Source organism: Desarmillaria tabescens (assembly GCF_030435595.1).
Source record: "Desarmillaria tabescens strain CCBAS 213 chromosome Unknown EV420scaffold_52, whole genome shotgun sequence".
NCBI lineage: Eukaryota > Fungi > Basidiomycota > Agaricomycetes > Agaricales > Physalacriaceae > Desarmillaria > Desarmillaria tabescens.
Genome location: NW_026848351.1, coordinates 63,767 through 81,374, shown reverse-complemented (window position 1 = coordinate 81,374; position 17,608 = coordinate 63,767). Strand labels below are relative to the sequence as shown.

Below are 17,608 nucleotides of genomic sequence, written 5' to 3'. Positions count from 1 at the left end.
ATCCCTCATGATACTCTTCCACCAGACATGGTCTCTGAGGTAGGCCAACGTCTTTGAAGATCCAAGGTGGGCCACCAGAGAGTGAGCCTCACTGATCACGATCTCTCGTAAATCACGTTCACATACGCGAACGCTCTCTGGGATGCAGAGGAGCTTGCGACCTCCCTCGTGTAGGTAAACTAGTCCATTCTCCACTGAAAAGTTCTTGAAGTGGGATGGAGAGGCCAATATTTTGGATAGGGTAGTATCACTACGGGCGTTGGCACGTATAACGGGGAGCAAGTCGATTCCTAGTAATCGTGAGGAAACAAGGCCAGTGAGGGACGACAGCGAGGAACTCGCTAAGGTCATGTCAGGGCCTGGCACAGCCCCAGCCGCCAGTAACTCTGAATCCGGTATAGCCGGGTCCCCAATCGAGCCACGTTGCACATGTGGCTGTGCGACCACCTCGTCGTTGTCTGACGTTGATGGTCCCATGGCAGGCGCGCCCTCCGTTACAACGCCAACTTCGTTGTGCATTGACGATTCCACCTCATCACTGCTACTACCGAGTGCGGTATCCGAGCTCTCAGGATCCTCAGATGGCCTGGGGCCATGTAATACGAATCTCTTATCCACCATCCATTTTGCGAACGCCGAGGACGACTCGTTCGTGCGAATTTTGGGTTTCAAATTCCACTTAGGCTTAGCACCAGAGCCCATACATGTCAACATGATTGCGTTTGCTTCAAGACCAGTCAACACGGGTGTGGTTACTTCAAGATGAGTGGGATCCGAGGGAGGATGGTCCTCATCGTGTTGGGGAAACTTGGAGGGTGCGCATATGGTACCAAGAGATTTGTTTGAGTACAAACGAGACAGGGCATCTGTGAGTACGTTCTCAGTTCCAGGAACGTATATCACCTCAAAACTGAAATCAGACAGTAGTTCCATCCAACGAGCCTGCCGTCCTGACAGGTTTCGCTGGTTTAACAGGTGAATTAGTCCTTTGTGATCAGTGTACCACCTGAAGTGACACCCTAGCAGTATATCATGGTGTTGGCGCATTGTCTCTACCCCCGCGAACATCTCTTGTTCATGTATGGGTGTTAGCGACCGATTTCACAAACAAGATCAAACAACTAAGCGTGACTCGCACTTCGGTCAGGCGCTTTATGTTGTCCGCAGGTTTGCGTTATGGGAGCTATCGCTTAGTTGAGCGAGAGTGAGTTCAGACTAAGTTATCGGGTGAATAAACTTTAGTTCGAGACTGAGGTTTAAGACCTGCAGTCGAGCTACTTAAATACAGTTTGGGTCGTGCTAAATATACTACAACTGTCTGCAACGGTGCGATAAACACACTATACCCTCATGGTAGGATGCGATCAGGTCCGGACGTTTAGCATATCAGGATTACGAGGGAGCCGATAAGATAAGATAGAGCGCGAAATCATAATATTACCCCCCTGTTAAGGCAGTCGTCCCGACTGCAATGTAGTTAGGTTTTGGAAGGTAAGCTCCTACGAGCGAGGGTGCGTTTGGTTTTATCAGGTATTCTTGTATTGCCTGTACCAAGGGGTGGTCGACTTCCGATTCGGTTACCGACTCCGTTTCTGACCAGGAGTCGGATTCGTCGCTGTTCTCCCACCAATTTGCGGGTGGGCAAGTGATGAACGAGACCTGTTCGAAGTCTTCGATTGCATCTCTGGCATTATCCAAGTCTTGCTCGTCCACCCAGGAGTTTTCCTCTCTCGGATATCCTTTCCACTTTACGAGGTATTCGATTCCTGTTCTTCGTCTCTTTCCTCTTCCTCGGGGAGCTCTTTCTCTTCTGTCTACTATTTCCTCCACTTCATACTGCTCTTGTCCATCTATGAGGTCTGGGGGCGGCGGTAGAGGTTGCATTTGGTTTGGGAATTCTGGCGGATTGTATGGAGTCAGGAGGTTTTCATTGAACCGGTCATGAATTTTCCAGGTTTGGGGAAGGCGTAATTCATACGCGGAAGCACCACGTTTGGATACTACTTCAAACGGTCCGACTCGTTTGTCGCCCAGTTTCTTCATAGGTCGAGGGAGCCGTAGGTTTGTGGAGTCCAGCCATACCTTGTCTCCTGGTTGGTACTCCACTGCCGACCGCTGATGTTTGTCGTACTGTCATTTCATTGCTTCCGCCGCCTTTTCCAATGCTTTAGCCGTTTGTTCATGAATCTTTTGGATATCGGCCACAAATTCCCTAGCAGCGGGGTTAGTGCCTTCTTTGATTGTGAGTGGAGCGAGGTGGGGCTTCTGTCCGTGATTGATTTCGAAAGGAGAATATCCTGTCGCGGAGTGCCTTCGATTGTTATGCTGGAAGGCTGCGAGTGGTAACCATTCGCTCCAGTCATTTTGTCGATGATTGATGAAAATGCGGAGATATTTTTCGATCTCCTGATTGGCCCTTTCCGTCTGTCCATCAGTTTGGGGATGGTACGCGGTGGATGGATTTCCTTGAATGTGTAGCATTTCGTAGAGTTCCTTCATGAATTTGGACACAAATTGAGGTCCTCGGTCGGAGATCACCTTTTGGGGCATTCCGTGCTTGGCCCATACGTGATCTCGAAGAATTTTGGCCCACCCTTTGGAGGTTAGCTCCGTCGAGCAGGGTACTGGGATTACCTCTTTGGAGAAACGGTCTATGATCATGAGAATGGCGTTATACCCATTGGAGTCTGACAGTTCGCCTATCATGTCGACCGTAATATGTTCCCATGGTCGAGATGGTACCGCATGGGGATGTAAGGGTGCTCGCTTTCGTTGAGTACTTGTCTTGGTGCGCTGACAAGCTTCGCACCCCTTTACATATCGTTCTATGTCATTCTTCAGCTTCGGCCACCAGTATTCTCTTTGTACCAGCTCTTTGGTTTTTTCAATTCCCGGATGTCCCGCTGTAATGTGGTCATGGTGGATGGCGATTAGTTCTCCTCATAGCTTTGCGTCTCTGGGAACATATAGCCTTCCATCATAGTACATTAGGCCTTCTTGCTGGGTGACTCCTCTAGGATGATGAAGAGAGGCTTCTATCCCCTTGTCCCACCGGGTTACGTCACGCAAGGCCGATTGTATCTTCTTGTGCACTTCTTCCTTGCTTGGCATGATTAGGGCTCGGAACATTTCGGGTTTTAGGATTACGACTTCTTTGTTGTCCTCGCTTCCCTGATCATGGTCCGCTCTTCTTGATAATAAGTCCGCCTTTCTGTTGGCGGTTCCCAGTTTGTGGTGTAGAGTGAAATGATACTCGGCGAGCTCCGTTACCCATCTGGCCTGTCTACGATTTAGCTTCTGTGGTTTGCGGAAGTACTGGAGATTTTGGTGGTCTGTCCATATCTCGAAGTCTTGGTATGCTCCCATGAGATAGTGCCTCCAGTCTTCTAGTGCAAGCATGATTGCTAGAAGTTCTTTGTCGTAAATTTCATAATTTCGTTCCGTGGTAGTCAGGGCCTTGGATAGGAATGCCACCGGTCTCCACCTTCCCTCTTGTTCTTGTGACAAGACTGCTCCTATAGCTCCTTCACTTGCGTCTGCCTCCACACGATACTTCCCTGTTCGGGTGGGTATCGCTAGCACTACTTCTTCGGCTAACTTCCTCTTAATTTCCTGGAACGCTTCTTCTTGTGTTTTTCCCCACTGCCATTCGGCTTTTCCCGTGAGCTGAGTCAACGGTCTCACATGCTTGCTGTAGTCCCGTATGAATCGTCGGTAGAAATTGGTGAAACCTAGGAACGATTGTAATTCCCGTTTTTTGGTGGGTTGAGGCCACTCCGCGATTCCCTTGACCTTTATGGGGTCCATGCGTACCGATCCTTGGCTGATGATTACTCCGAGGTACTCTGTTTCTAGTACCTCAAATTCGCACTTTTCTGCTTTGAGGAACAAGTTGTTGGCTCGGAGGATGGTTAGAACCTCCCGAACCACCCTGCGATGTTGGTCCTTGTCTTTGGTGCAGATAAGGATGTCATCTAGGTATACGGTGACATCCCCTCTGGCGATCTGTTCCTTGAATAAGTCGTTCATCATCCATTGGAACGTTGCGGGCGAATTTGTGAGTCCGAAGAACATCACCATCGGTTCGAATAATCCTCTATTTGTTCGAAAGGCCGCCTTCCACTCGTCTCCCCCTTTGATCCTTACATTGTTATATCCCCATCTCACGTCGAGCTTGGTGAAGTACTTGGCGTCTTTAAGCTGATCCATCAATTCCCCGATGAGAGGAAGAGGATAACGATTTTTTATGGTTATCTCGTTTAGCTTGTGGTAGTCCTGTACTGGTCGTAGTTTTCCATCCTTTTTCTTGACGAAAAAGAACGGGGAAGCCATTGGGGACTTAGAGGGTCTGATCCTTCCTGATTCTAAGTTCTCGTCCAAGAACTTATCCAACTCATCCTGCTCTGCCGGGTTTAGAGGGTAGACTTTACAGTCCAGGCTTGCCTTCGCGTTGGGTATCAGTTCGATGGCATGATCCCATGGTTTACGAGGTGGTAGTTCGTCAAAGTTTTCCTTGGCGAAGACGTCTCGGAATTCCCGATACGGTTCCGGTACTATTTCTTCGAACGTCTTTGCTTCTTTGGCTTGGTTCGCTTTGGTGGCTAACTCGTTTGCTTTACTCCCCATGGCTCGGACGTGAAAGGCTTCTTGGAAGTCTATGACCAAGATGGTGTCTCCTTCCTCTACCTCGGTTCCCCAAGTCTGTTCTGGGTCGTCGTCGGGTAATAGAAAGGGTACTTTGCGGCATGTACACCGGGCGAGTGTTACTGCTCCGGTCTTCCAGTTAATGATAGGATTGTGGCGTTTAAGCCAATCATGCCCCAGGAATAATGGTACATTTCCTAGATCCACGACGGCTAAGTTGATCTTTTCATGGTGGTCTCCGATGGTCATGCGCAATTCTACCACTTCGGTGATGTCTCCTCCCTTGTTCCTGCTTCCGTCCGCATTGTACATGGCCTGGGCTTTGGGTAACTTTATCGTGTTCATTTGGTGTTTCTGTACGAACGTTCGGTTTATGCAGCTCCCTGTGCACCCACTGTCCACTAGCGCGTTGACAGCCTGTATCTGGCCTGTATCCAGAGTTTCGAGTTGTACTTGGATGTTGACGCTCCGTCCCTTTCCTCCTCTGATGTACTGGGGGGGAACGCGTAGGTCCTCCATGTTTTGTAGGCATTGTTCCCTTTGTCGGTACGCTTCTTTAGGTGATCCGATGAGATCTAGTACTAGGTCTTCATCGACTTCGATAAGGCGTCTGGGATGTACCCACATTCGGAGGGTAGCGAGTTTTCCTTCCATGGTCTTTTCTTGTCTCATCTTCCTTCTTACCCATTCGGTGCTATGTGGTTTGAGCCATCCTTTGTCCCATTTATCATCGTAATATTCTTCTTCCAGCTCGGTTACTTCGTAATCCTCCGGGTACTCCTCGGTGTGAATCACCGGGTCTTCCCCTTTTACTTTGAGGCTTTGTTGGTAACTGTAGTCGTCTTCCTCATCCGGCACTTCTTCAATAGAAACGGTCTTTTTATTACAAAGAGAGGGTTCACATAATGGTCCCACCGACCCGCCCACCGGGGAACACGGGCCCCCGGTGCCATTATGTGTTAGTGATGACGAAGGGAGACGCACCATGATTGGAGGGGGATAAATGATGTCCCCGGTTGTCTTGACTGTTGTTTGCGGGGCGGCGGTTTTCTGGATGGGGATTCACGTTCCCTCTTGCGGCTCCGTCGCGTCGGGGTAGTTGGCCGCATAGGGCAGGTGCATACGTTCCGCCTTCGGGCGAGGCCCTGCATCGTTCCCCTCCCGCCTGGAGGCGCCTTCGCCCACTACTGGCTCGGCCGCTCTTCCTCCGTTTTCTGCGCCGGTACCTACCCTCCATGGAGCGATGTTGACCTTGATCCCGGGTATCCCGCCGCCTTGCGCAGCATGCGCCGCTTGTGCTTTCGCACCGGTGGCCAAGGAGCTTGAGTGGGGTTCTTCTTCGAGCATGGTGGAAATCCCCTGTACACCGTCCCTCTTTATATGCGACTTGGTAATTTCATTTTGTGATAGCGTGAAAAGTTTGTTATTGCCTCGAGGTACTACATGCGATACATTAGTCCGACCTGCAGTATTCTGTGACGCACCACTAAATGAAATTGTGTCCTTTGCCGACACGCGTTTGTCGCTTACGCCGCCGGCTCATCTTTTACCTCCTCGACTTTTGACGTGGAGGCTTCCCCTTCTTCATCTTTCAATACTTGCTGATACATTGCGCGAATTTGGGCACGTGAGAACTTGGGCTGGTGCTTGACGAGCCACGTACTTTCGTCCTTGGGGCACCTGTTGTCTTGCTTCCGATGGCCCTTGTGACCGCAGCGGAAGCATCGTCCTTCCTTGCGGAGACGATCTATTTCCATCGGTTGGCCTTGGCCTCCGTACGTGGTGCCTGTGCCCGTCTTCTTGTCACCCTGGGAATTCCCGGAGCTTCCGGCTTTTCCCGTTCCCTTGTTCTGTTGTCCCTGCGTTCCCTGATTCCTCCCAGCATCTTCCGCTAGACCCACGCGGTAGTTATAGTCCATTTGTTCGACTCGGAACTTCCATTCTGCGTACGTGCGCAGAAGCGCAGTTCCGGTGGCATGTATGGCGGTCTTGACATTCTTCTGGATTGCCGGTTTGAGTATTTTGATCATATACTCTTCGTTGTGGCGTTTTCCGGATTCTTTTGCTAACCGTTCAAAGTCGCGGAAGAATTCCTTTGCCGATTTGTACGTATTTTGACGAATTCGTTTGAACTCTTGTAGCTTGAGTTCTACTTCCGCGTCGGTTCGGAACTGGTCTTCTATGATCTGGCGGAATACGTGCCATGCGGGGTATCGCAGGTATCCGCACGTTTCGTCATAGTATTCATCCCTTGCATGATTCCACCAATGTAGGGCTTTGTTGGTGAATCGGAACGTACAGAACACGACTCGATTAGGGCTTTGCCCGTGTGCGTTCATAGTGAATTGCTGGGGAAATACGTTGAAATAGTCCTCGCACTGATTGAGGAATCTGTCGACGTCACTGGACTCCCCTTTGAACTTCTCGGGTGGGTCTGCTAGTTGCGGTTTTACTTGGGCCCATGGGTTCGTATTGGCCACTCCGACTATGAACGGTGGTGGCGTATTCGGTGGTTGTACCGGATCGGCAGGTATGGGGATTGCCGCTGGGCGCGGTAGTGATCGTAGTGTGGGGTTATGATGTGGGGATAAGGGACCTTGTGGCACAGGGGCTGGTACCACGGGGGCTGCTGCGGCTGCGCTTCCTGGCATTCCTGCTGCTGCAAATAGCCGGCTAGGGTCAACGTACCCTGTTCTTCGGAGGATCGATAGGTGGCTTAAATCTACCGTGCTTCCACTCGTTTCTGATGGGATGGGTACTTGGTATCGTTCTCCGGGGTCCGTATAGTCATCCAGGTGTACTTGGTTCCATAACACGTTTGTGTGAAAAATGGCTTCTCGGTATATCACCTGGGCTCCGATTTGTGAGTTCTTTTCCTTTTGGAAGTACCTTCCTTGCGGTGAACTGTTCCATGACAATTCCCGTGGTAGCTTCCTTTCTGTCCATCTCAGCAGTTCCAAATAAGTCATATTTTCTAACTCGGCCTCAGTAGGCTCCCGAGCTAGATCCTTCCATGAATTCTGGGATGACGTCCTCCTCTCCGTATTCTCCGACTCGATGCTGCTGCTGTAAGTCGAAGTCTGCCCTACTCCAGGGTTCTCGTAAATTTCGCCTTCTTCTAAGTCCGATAGGTCGGACTCGCTCGAAAGGCTCCGTGCTTCCCGTGACGATACGGTTCCAGTTTCGAATGATTCTTGCCCACTCGTTGACCCTGAGTATGACCTGATCAAAGTCTGGTCTTCGGGGTCTATCCCATACCCAGGGTGCAACGAAGGGGATGGGGGCTGCGTGGGGGTGTTCTGGTGCAAGGGGATAAATGGCATAGGGGACGACGGAGGCGGGGGCCTCGATTCCTTCATACATGAGCCATGTGTCGGCGTAGTCCTGCAGCTGTCTGCATACATCGCAGCTGGCATCAGCGTCGTATGTGGGTCCGCAGTTGTCGAGCTCAGTAGTGGCTTCCCCGGCCCGATCGTTGACGATGATTGGGGTGTTCGGGCGGGTGACGAGGCTGAGGTAGCTGCCTTCGTCGTCTGAGGAGTCGTCATGGGCGTAGTAGTAGCCCCACGTTTCTCCTCTTGAGTCCAGCCTTGGAGGGGACCAATCGTTGCGCAGCCCTGGGAGCTCGTCGCTGTCGTAGTCCTCCTCTGCATCACTGCTTTCCTCATTTGAACTGCTTCCAGTTCCATCTTCAGCCTCTCCTCCTTCTCCCAGATGATATCTAAGCCCTCGTTGATAGAGGCGCTGTCCGTACGAATCGTATCCAGGATTGGCGGCTGAGTTTTCAGTTGATGTGGGGGAAGGGGCATCCCAGGGGTCAACTCCTTCGTCTTCCCCTTCCTCCTCCTCGGTAATGGGAGAGAGAATACGCTGGTCCACCCCTTGTTCGTAGACTCCTCGCTCTTCTTCTTCTTCAATGACTGGGCCTCTTTGTGCGGGCCATCCTTCCATCTCGGAGTGGGACTCACTGGACTCGCTTGTGTCGGAGTCTTCTGTGATCCACTCGTCGTCTGTGATAAAGATGAAATGGATGATGGGTTCAGGTCGGTTGTCGATGTAGTTGGGAGGGGGTGTGTGCGGTCATCTATTTTCCTGGTTGGGGGTTTCGACGGGGATAGTTTCTTCGGAGACTGGCTCCTGGTTTCGTCGGTATTCGTATCCATATAGGAACGCAAGATAGGCTATGGTAATAAAGCCTTGTAGTCCGAAAAGGTCGGTGAGGTATTGTTCGATGGGGTTCATTCGTTACTGTTCGTCAACGTGGTTGTTGATGAAGAGTAAGAAAGTCTCGAACTAATTGTTAGTGACCGATTTCACAAACAAGATCAAACAACTAAGCGTGACTCGCACTTCGGTCAGGCGCTTTATGTTGTCCGCAGGTTTGCGTTATGGGAGCTATCGCTTAGTTGAGCGAGAGTGAGTTCAGACTAAGTTATCGGGTGAATAAACTTTAGTTCGAGACTGAGGTTTAAGACCTGCAGTCGAGCTACTTAAATACAGTTTGGGTCGTGCTAAATATACTACAACTGTCTGCAACGGTGCGATAAACACACTATACCCTCATGGTAGGATGCGATCAGGTCCGGACGTTTAGCATATCAGGATTACGAGGGAGCCGATAAGATAAGATAGAGCGCGAAATCATAATAATGGGGTAGTTTTGTTGCGCGGAGTTCAGCTTTGCAGAGAAAAACGCTGCTACCTTCGCATTCTTCCAGTCATTGCCCTGGCTAACTATGCCAGCAATCCTGGTACTACTAGCATCAGTTACGACGTTTATCGTCGGTGCATCCTTGGAGTAATCGAGGGGAACCCAGTGGTTCTCTCACCATCGATGTACATAATCCTTTACTTGTTCGAAGGCTCGCTGATGTGTCTCAGTCTAATTCCAAGGTACCGTGGCTCCAGTCAAGGTGTGCAGTACTCCCATGGGTACCCGGACACGGTCTACGTTGTCAGCGAGATATCCTACTGACCCAAGAAATCCACTCAGCAGCTCGTGGTTCATCGGCACCTTCCAATTTAGTACAGTGTCGACTTTCGAAGGATCCATCTTGATTCCTTTGTTGTTTACGATATGCCCCAAGATATGCAATTCTCGTGCCAGGATTTGGCACTTCTTCTCACTAAGGTAAAGTCGTTGCTCTTCGAGGATGTCGAATATAAGCTCACAGTGTCTTGCGTGCTCTTCAATAGTATCTGAATATACAATAATATCATCCAAGTAAATGTCCATGAAGACACCGATATACGGTGAAAATAGGTGATTCATCAAGGCTTGACAGGTGGCCGGTGCATTGCAATTGCCTTGCTGCATTACAAGACTTATCATATTTCCATCAGGCGTAGTCACGGCTGTACGGTCAAGGTGCTCCATGATTATGCGAATCTGTTCATACGCTGCTTGTAAATCAAACAAGGACCAATAACGCCTGCCTGCCACTCGTCAGAGGATCCCATCAATAGAGGCTAGCGGCGCTACCATTTTACGCGTGTTAGCATTTCGCTCACGCAAATCAAAAACAGTGCGTAATTCCGGCATATTCTTGGGCTTATTGGGCTTAAAGATACATAACATAGGGACCGTATTACGAGCTGTGGTCACCTTCCAACGACCTGTAGCCAGATAATCTCTCTTCTTCTCAATCCATTGTCCAAGCAAGGGTTCAGGGCATTTGGATGGCCGCCAGTGGTAGGTTTTATTTTCATCAATCAGAGGGATTTCATGATTAATAGGTCTGAATGGGGGTAACGGAGCTTTTGCTGCGTCGTCAAACAATCCTCGGGCCTGAGCAGATTCCCGGATAATGTTCCGGACGTCAGAGATAGCCTCTTCTGCCAGTTCGATTGAACGAGATGCTAGCTCACTAACATTGGAGCCTTCGATAGGTAGGCTTCCCTCACTTCCGATATGGATTATGTTCTCATTCATCCCCATAGTTACCTTATGCTGAAATAGGAACGGCGTCCCAAGTATTACATCGTAACTTCCAAGATTCGCAATATCGAAATATCTTTGTTCATCAATACCTTGATATTGAAATCTAGGCTTTGTACCATAATTAATCTTCGAACGTGAACCTTGCACTGCAAGGTGCAGTGAGATGGGCTTCTCAAGTTCAATTTTCTTCAAGTTTAATTGGTCTGCCAACGTCGTCGACATGAAATCAGACAATGATCCTGAGTCAAGCAATGCTTGAGCTTTATGACCTTCAATAAAAACGTCTACTATCATTGGCTTTGGGACTAGTCGAGTAAAGTTGCGAGGGACGCCTGCATTACGTTGGATAGCAGTAAGCTTATCTCGCTTATAGCCTACATGTCCAAGGTATAAGCCGGCTAGTCTCCTGCGGGTTTTACGTGTTACGGAATCTCCTACATTCTCGCCCTCCAGGCCAGCGAGACCAACTTTCCAACCAGACCAACAGCAGGTACGTAGTTGTGTCTTCTCCCAGCGTTGAACTCATGCCAACCACCAGTTGTACAGCCGGAACTTCGGGTGTAAGGCCATCACACGAGGCAGACGAAACTCGTGCCCAAGAACACGATCCTTTACGCGGAAAACGTTTGGGGATTTGTACGAAACTGTAAATCTTTTTGCTAGACCATCGAACTCGTCGTTAAACCCATTGTCCAGGTATTCCTCAATGAACATGGCCATTAGATCCTTCCCCAAGGGAGGAGGTAGTTCAACCGATGGGATACAGTACATCTGAATGAGGTATGACCTGTACCAAGAAACCATGTCACCGTACTGAACCACATTCCCAGGTACCAGTACTTCGTCCTGCTCATCTCGTAGGGAGTCGAACAAGACAAAATTTACGCCTTTTGTATGGTACATGCTGAACCGTGGATTCCCGCCCTCCATGCCTCCGTGACCACCTAATGCAAGTGTATCTGGCCAGTTGGTCTCGGCATTCATATGCCAAGTCCACCACTCATCTAGCATGTCGCCCATGGGCTGGTCAAGCCACAACTCAGCATCCGTAGGAGTCCACAAATGACTAGATATGTCGTCCACACCATCGTCATTAAGCTCCAAACCAATACTGTTGAGTTCGAAGCTAGTGGATCTATCCGCGGCCTTAGACAAGCGATCCGCTTCCTTCAACTTGAACTGGATATTCGAGGAGGACATCATGGGAGGCTTCCTTCGACCAGGAGGACCAGAATGCGAGCCAGAGGCTACAGCGTTACCCTCAGGGCACTGTCGTGAGGTGTGTCCGACCTTTCCACAACAGAAACACCTCCCTTCAGCCAGGTATTCATCACGTTGCTTCTTATCCAACTTGTGCTCATGCCAGGGGGACTTTTTATCCACGACAGGCTTTTCCCAATTACGAACAGGCCCTTTACGTGGAATGCCTGACAATTCACGTAGTTCGTCATTGAAGCTTTGACGTGCAGGTTTGGGAGTATGATCCTGCTTCGAGCGAGGTATGTCGTTCCATTTATTCCACTCTGTCATCTCATTGGTGCGACGGTTCTTGGCACGGCAGTTATGTTCATAGTCCCCACAAGACTTCCCTTCATCTCTACGCTGAGTGATGTCAAGGATTTCGGCCATATCAACAATCTCGTGCCACGTATTGATTTCCTCATCGTAGAAACGACGACTCAGCTCCTCCCGGAGATCGCGCCGTAACCCATACCACAAGCAGAGCACTTGAGTACGTTCTGACTCATCTCCGAGCATATGGTAGTGTCCCTTCAGCTCATGAGCATACGCGTGTACATCACGATCACCCTGGAAGCACTGCCTGATTCTTCGACGAACCTTAGCCCAGAAATCCCGAGGGAAGCAGTAATTAAACATCTCCCAGAAGAAGGTAGTTAAATCCCATTCGTTGTAATTCATACTAACGCTTTGGTCATAGAAATCATGGGCCTTGCCCTCAAGGTAACGAGAAATCTGAAAAACCTTGTCCTCGTCTTTAACGTTTCCCATCTTCAGATACTGATCACATTCCTGAATAAAACGTGCAACTAACTTCGGGTCATCACTACCATTGTACGTACATGGCAGGATTGGCTTCTCCCATCGGTCACGAGAATGAGAATGGGAACGGCATGATGATTTCTTCTTCTTGTGATGCTTCTTCTTATGGCACTCATTCCCAGAGCTAGACTCATCATCCGAGGAAGAGGATGAAGAAGAAGAAGAATCATCAGGCTCATCGGCAGGTGTGTTAACCGGTTCTGCACTGCCAACAGACTTTTTCAAAGCTCTCCCCAGGTAACTATTCGGAGCAACTTGATCTGCTGCGAAGGCTGGTCCACACCGAACGTTGGGTGTTTCCTGATGCTTGCTGCCTCACATGGCATTCTGTGCAACACCAATCATATGCCACATATCAATGTGGGGGTTACCTATCACATTGTTAGAACCTGATAGTGGGGACCGTCCCCGCAAACCACCAAGACTACTAGCCTTCAGGATTGAAGGGCTCGATGACTTGGAATGCACTTTTTGGTTGCCCAAAGTTGCATCGAACATCTCTTTGGTCTTGACATCCTCCGCGATCCTAACCTTCTTTACAGGCTTCGAGATCGGGGTGCTGGTAATCGGTGGGGTAAAGTTCACGGCCTCTCCATCGCCCGAAACCTCACCCTTCATTACAGGGGTGGAGGTATGGAATACTTCAGGTTCCACATTGGAAGAACCACCAATCTGGCTGTCAGGTTTGGCAGAAGAACACTTGCGTGCCTTCCATGATCTCATGACATCTTCATAGATCGCCTTTTGCACTTCAGGATCCTCGTCCTTCAAGAAATCGAAGTTCTCCCAAGCACAGCGCTGATTCTCAGGATCCAATTCCTCATTGTCAATCCCTGGAATTCCAGTGTCACGAAAATCACGAACCTTTCCTTTGTTGATAAAAGGCTTTTCAGCAGGTATTTCATTTCCTGCCTCATGTTCGGTATCTGACTCTGAGTTCGACACATTTTCAGCTTGCATAGCTCCAGCCTGAGGTTCGAGTTGAGCTGCCTCTGCCGCAGCCTCTTGTTCCCTTCGGACTTGACTCGGAATATTGAGAAATTGCTTTTCAAAATGCTTCTGGCGTACGTCATGTACAAATTTAACGGTATTCTCAATAGCGACCTTATTTTCATCAACATCTGAATCAGATAAAATTTCATATCTATTTTTCGTGCTAGCAGTAAACCTGGTGGTTTTCAAACCGGGGTCCGGGGAAGGGGTACGTCTACCCTTCTTCTTCCCCACAGTCTCCCATCCCATAACTTCGCTAGGGTGGAGAACGACAGAATTGTCATCGAGATCCAGAAGATCTACGTCCAACGCGGTTTGAAAACCCGTGGAATTCGGCTCATTCGCAGTAACGCGACCGCCATACTGGCTAGGAAGGTTGAAGTCCTCGGATGCGACAGACTCCTCCTTCACAGGCCAAGAGGATAATCCCTTCTCGTCTATGGAGACAGGGCCCGAGCTTCTCGCGCTGGTGTCAGGCACGAGGCTCGCAATGCTAGTAAGGGGGCTTTCCATGTCCCCCAAAAGGTCAGCATTATTTTTAGATTGAATAGACGGCAACTCAGCAGAAACGGCAGGTGCCTTTTTATTGCCCTGAAGCGGGAGCCCCTGAGCAAACGGAGCAACCCCTTTCGAATGGGTAAACGGTGCCATAGATGCACAAGCGAGAAGAAAAAATTGAAGCGAGTTTAGAGAGGTAGAAGAAGCAAGAGGTTCGGAATTTTGGAGTGGCGAGGCGAAGTCGTGCGGAGATCCGGGTGATCAAGCCAGAGGGTTCCAATCGACGAGGCCTTGCCGGTAAGGCTTTTTTTTTGTTTTTCAAAGTCGAGGTTTGTTGAATTCGAGGTTCTTGTAGGTCAAAAATATGTGATGGTACTGTGACAGGAAGTCGGCAGTAACGGCACACGAGAGTTAGACGAAGCAGAGAGTAGTCGAACGGAGGAAAGACCAGGTGAAAAGGACCTCTATTCGAGTAGTTCTAAGGAGTACGTAGGAGTATTTTAGGTCTTATATACGAGTAGGATAGGGTCTAATCTATAAAGAGAACATGGCTAAAGTAAAAGGAAAGGCGGGATAAGTAATAGAGATGTGGGATCACTGCAGTAAAGTAAAAGAGTAGAATAGTAAGTAGGTAATGGTAAAGATAAGATAGGGATAAAGAGAACGAGAGTACCGGCACAACGTGCCAGCACGAATCTCCTACACCCAACAATGCACAGAACCTTATGTTGATAATAGTAGCCACTTATTAGCAATGAATATACACCATCTGGTATTGCTTGTTGATGGCGAGCAGAAATTTCGCATCGATGCTCCTCTCCATCCAACCTGTGGACAATCAAGTCCCCTTTGCGGGGCATTGCTGTCGACATGGCCAATCCTTCAACATGCACCGAGTCAATGTGCCAGCCATCATATGAATAGATACCTGCCTCTGCATCATATTCAACAAAGGGCAGAAAAAGTTGAATTGGGGAGCACTCCTTCCAGTTCATAGCCTGCTCCCATGATGGTCTCCATACATGGGGTTCAGACCCGGGCTCAGGATACTGAGAGAGCATCTCTGAACGATAACTCTCCCACATCACCTTCACCAGGCCTGTCCAAGCATCTTCAGCAGACTCCTGCTCAGAGTATGCTGGTATGTGTCCAGAGGTTGGATCACCCGTTCTGATGGAAGTAGATGTGGGTTCAATCATTGTGAAACCACCAGGCTGTGAGCAAATCACAGATGTTGAGGGTCGTGTGTCATTGTGCACTGGCATGGTGGAACATGGCAAAAAGTATGCCAGTGCTGCAACTTTATCTACATCCTTCTCGGCTGCACGATCCCGCACCAGCGATAGACAGTCAAACACATCTGTGGACTGACTCAGAGCCTTTTGCAAGGATGACAGTTGCAACTTGAATCTTCCCTGTACTTCCCTATTCACTTTCTCATTGCCTGTATCCCCACCTATCATCCAATTGTCACTTGTCTCCTGTAATGTCCATGTACGTTTGAACCAACTCCGATCGCTATCGAAATGGCCCTCACCGAAACTCCCATCATGCTGCAGGGGCAGTCCAAGCCCGGTGAAGTAGCAAACCACCTTTCCCAAGGTGTATACATTTCCAATAGTGGGCACATCTAACCTCCACTCCTCCACATGCAGATCCTCCAAGTGCCTTAGCCTCCCTTTCTGCCTCAAACAGAGGACGTCCAGCCATGCATACTCTGCTCCGAGATTCAGCATTTCGATACGGATGCGATTGAGATCGGCATCTTTTGGGATGGGCACAGGCCATTGATGTCCATTGATGGGAGTGTTCACATTTTTGCGAAGGCTCTCTTCCATCCAGGCATGTGAGATTCCCCATGGTGCATGCAAGGCAACCCACCATGGCACCACCCGATTGCTGAAGAGATCCCAGACACGGCCTAGGCGCCATGCGTAGCCCCTCCGAAGTAATCTGGCCATCAACCAGTGCTTCTTCTCGTATCTTTAAGTCCATCGCTTCACAGGTGCACAGTGATTCTTGGATGACGTTCAAGTCGCAGTCATACCATATGGGGCGGAGATAACCATATGCGGTGCCAAAGTCATATTCGTTCGAGATATATGCTTCGAGAAGGGACGAGAGAGAAGGGGTGAGGTTGAAGCTGGTGCCAAGTGTGCTGTTCAGTGTTTCCAACAGTCCCTTAACACCCAGCTCAGCACAGGGGGCATCAGCGAGGGAGGACTCTATGACAGGCTTTCTACCCTTATATTCTCGTTGACTGGGGACTTTGATATCTTGGATCGACAAGCCGTCTTCAATGGGAGCGGTGATGGTGACATCAAAGTCTCGTAGATACATCTTAGCGATACTGTTATTCAGTGTATTTCTATTGACTTTTCCAGCTGCGCACCTTCTGGTCTTTGCGTGAAGGATTTGTATAGCCTTTATCTCGAATGCACCATTGTCGCCAGCTCAAAACCACTGGCCATTCTAGTCAGAATGAAGACTTAAGGTGGAAGGAAAGTGATGGCACATACAGGAGCTCATTATTCTGTCGTAAATGAAGTGTTACTAGTTAGATGTTCAAGGAGAAGCTCAGGAGGATGTCGCTGCAGCCTGCAACAAGGTCCCACCTTGCTTTGGCTCAGTGCGTGTTTTATTTGGCTTCCTGGCTTCCTTCATCAAGCGCCCTTGGGTCACAAATACTCCGTTGACATCGGGAGTAATTGAATTGATAATGTTGCTGTGTTGCATCACTCTCACAGCATTTAAATGGGGCTCGTAGAATCAGAAACAAGATTGACGCTAAGTTACACGACGATATGACATAGTCAGAGAGAAGGATGGCTTGAATGTATCTCATACATATGATACATATTACCTTTCAGGTCTAATGGTTTGAAGAATAGTCTTGTGCTGATTGCTTTCAAAAGGACGATATTGAACGATAGCGTGAATATTATAGCCAAGATGCGATGTTCGCCCTTTTCCACCTTTTCTCTGTGACACGGAATGGGGCTGGGAGCCAAACAACGCTCTGCCCAAGTACCATATACGCCAACGCCTTTCCACTCATCCAAGCGTTGCACCGTTCCCTCCCTGGAATATCCCGCTGCAATGCACTCACTCCCTCCCGGACTGCCCGACACTTTAAGGGAACACTACCCACCCAAGGTAATCCATCCGCGGAGATACCCAGAATACCCGACCACGCCTTTTTCACGCGTCCCTTCTCAAAATGTTCATCATCATCATCCACATCAGCCGACTCGCCACCCCACCATTTCCCAAAATATGCTGCCAGTGCCCCGCCGAGGTAAGCCGAGGTTCGGAACTCGACTTGACTGTCATCAGCACACCCAACAGCCTCAAAGAAGGACGGCATGGCCCAACTCAATACCACCTCCAAACAATGAACTCTGCGCACGGTTTCTCACTGAGTTGCGCAGGATCAGGTCAGCTGTTAGTGAGGCCAGTCCCATCGATCTT

General features: G+C 49.4%; 3 protein-coding genes across 3 annotated transcripts; all 3 read right to left on the bottom strand.

Moving 5' to 3' along the window:
- Nucleotides 1-13,289: 13,289 nt before the first annotated feature.
- Nucleotides 13,290-14,489, bottom strand: EV420DRAFT_1721406 (uncharacterized protein; the record flags this gene model as incomplete). The annotated part of the gene is made up of 2 exons (XM_060479763.1): nucleotides 13,373-14,489; nucleotides 13,290-13,322 (listed from the first exon to the last, which is right to left on the bottom strand). The coding sequence occupies exons 1-2, from the start codon at nucleotides 14,288-14,290 to the stop codon at nucleotides 13,290-13,292; spliced, it is 951 nt and encodes a 316-aa protein (XP_060325254.1). The 5' UTR covers nucleotides 14,291-14,489.
- A 236-nt stretch (nucleotides 14,490-14,725) lies between these two features.
- EV420DRAFT_1751701 (uncharacterized protein) lies at nucleotides 14,726-16,733 on the bottom strand. The gene is made up of 5 exons (XM_060480378.1): nucleotides 16,664-16,733; nucleotides 16,530-16,591; nucleotides 16,019-16,477; nucleotides 15,066-15,966; nucleotides 14,726-14,965 (listed from the first exon to the last, which is right to left on the bottom strand). Exons 3-5 carry the CDS (start codon nucleotides 16,475-16,477, stop codon nucleotides 14,886-14,888), a joined length of 1,440 nt encoding a protein of 479 aa, XP_060325253.1. The 5' UTR covers nucleotides 16,530-16,591; nucleotides 16,664-16,733; the 3' UTR covers nucleotides 14,726-14,885.
- Nucleotides 16,734-17,078: 345 nt separating this feature from the next.
- EV420DRAFT_1648600 (uncharacterized protein) lies at nucleotides 17,079-17,504 on the bottom strand (the record flags this gene model as incomplete). The annotated part of the gene is made up of 1 exon (XM_060478195.1): nucleotides 17,079-17,504. One exon carries the CDS (start codon nucleotides 17,502-17,504, stop codon nucleotides 17,079-17,081), a length of 426 nt encoding a protein of 141 aa, XP_060325252.1.
- Nucleotides 17,505-17,608: the final 104 nt, after the last annotated feature.

Bases quoted from the DNA above. Each gene is read 5' to 3' on its own strand.
- EV420DRAFT_1751701 (XM_060480378.1), bottom strand. From the start codon at position 16,477: ATGTATCTACGAGACTTTGATGTCACCATCACCGCTCCCATTGAAGAC. The intron at 15,967-16,018 runs GTGGGTTGCCTT...TGGATGGAAGAG, and splicing joins AGCAATCGGGTGGTGCCATG to AGCCTTCGCAAAAATGTGAA. The intron at 14,966-15,065 runs GTATCTATTCAT...GATTGTCCACAG, and splicing joins TGAATATGATGCAGAGGCAG to GTTGGATGGAGAGGAGCATC.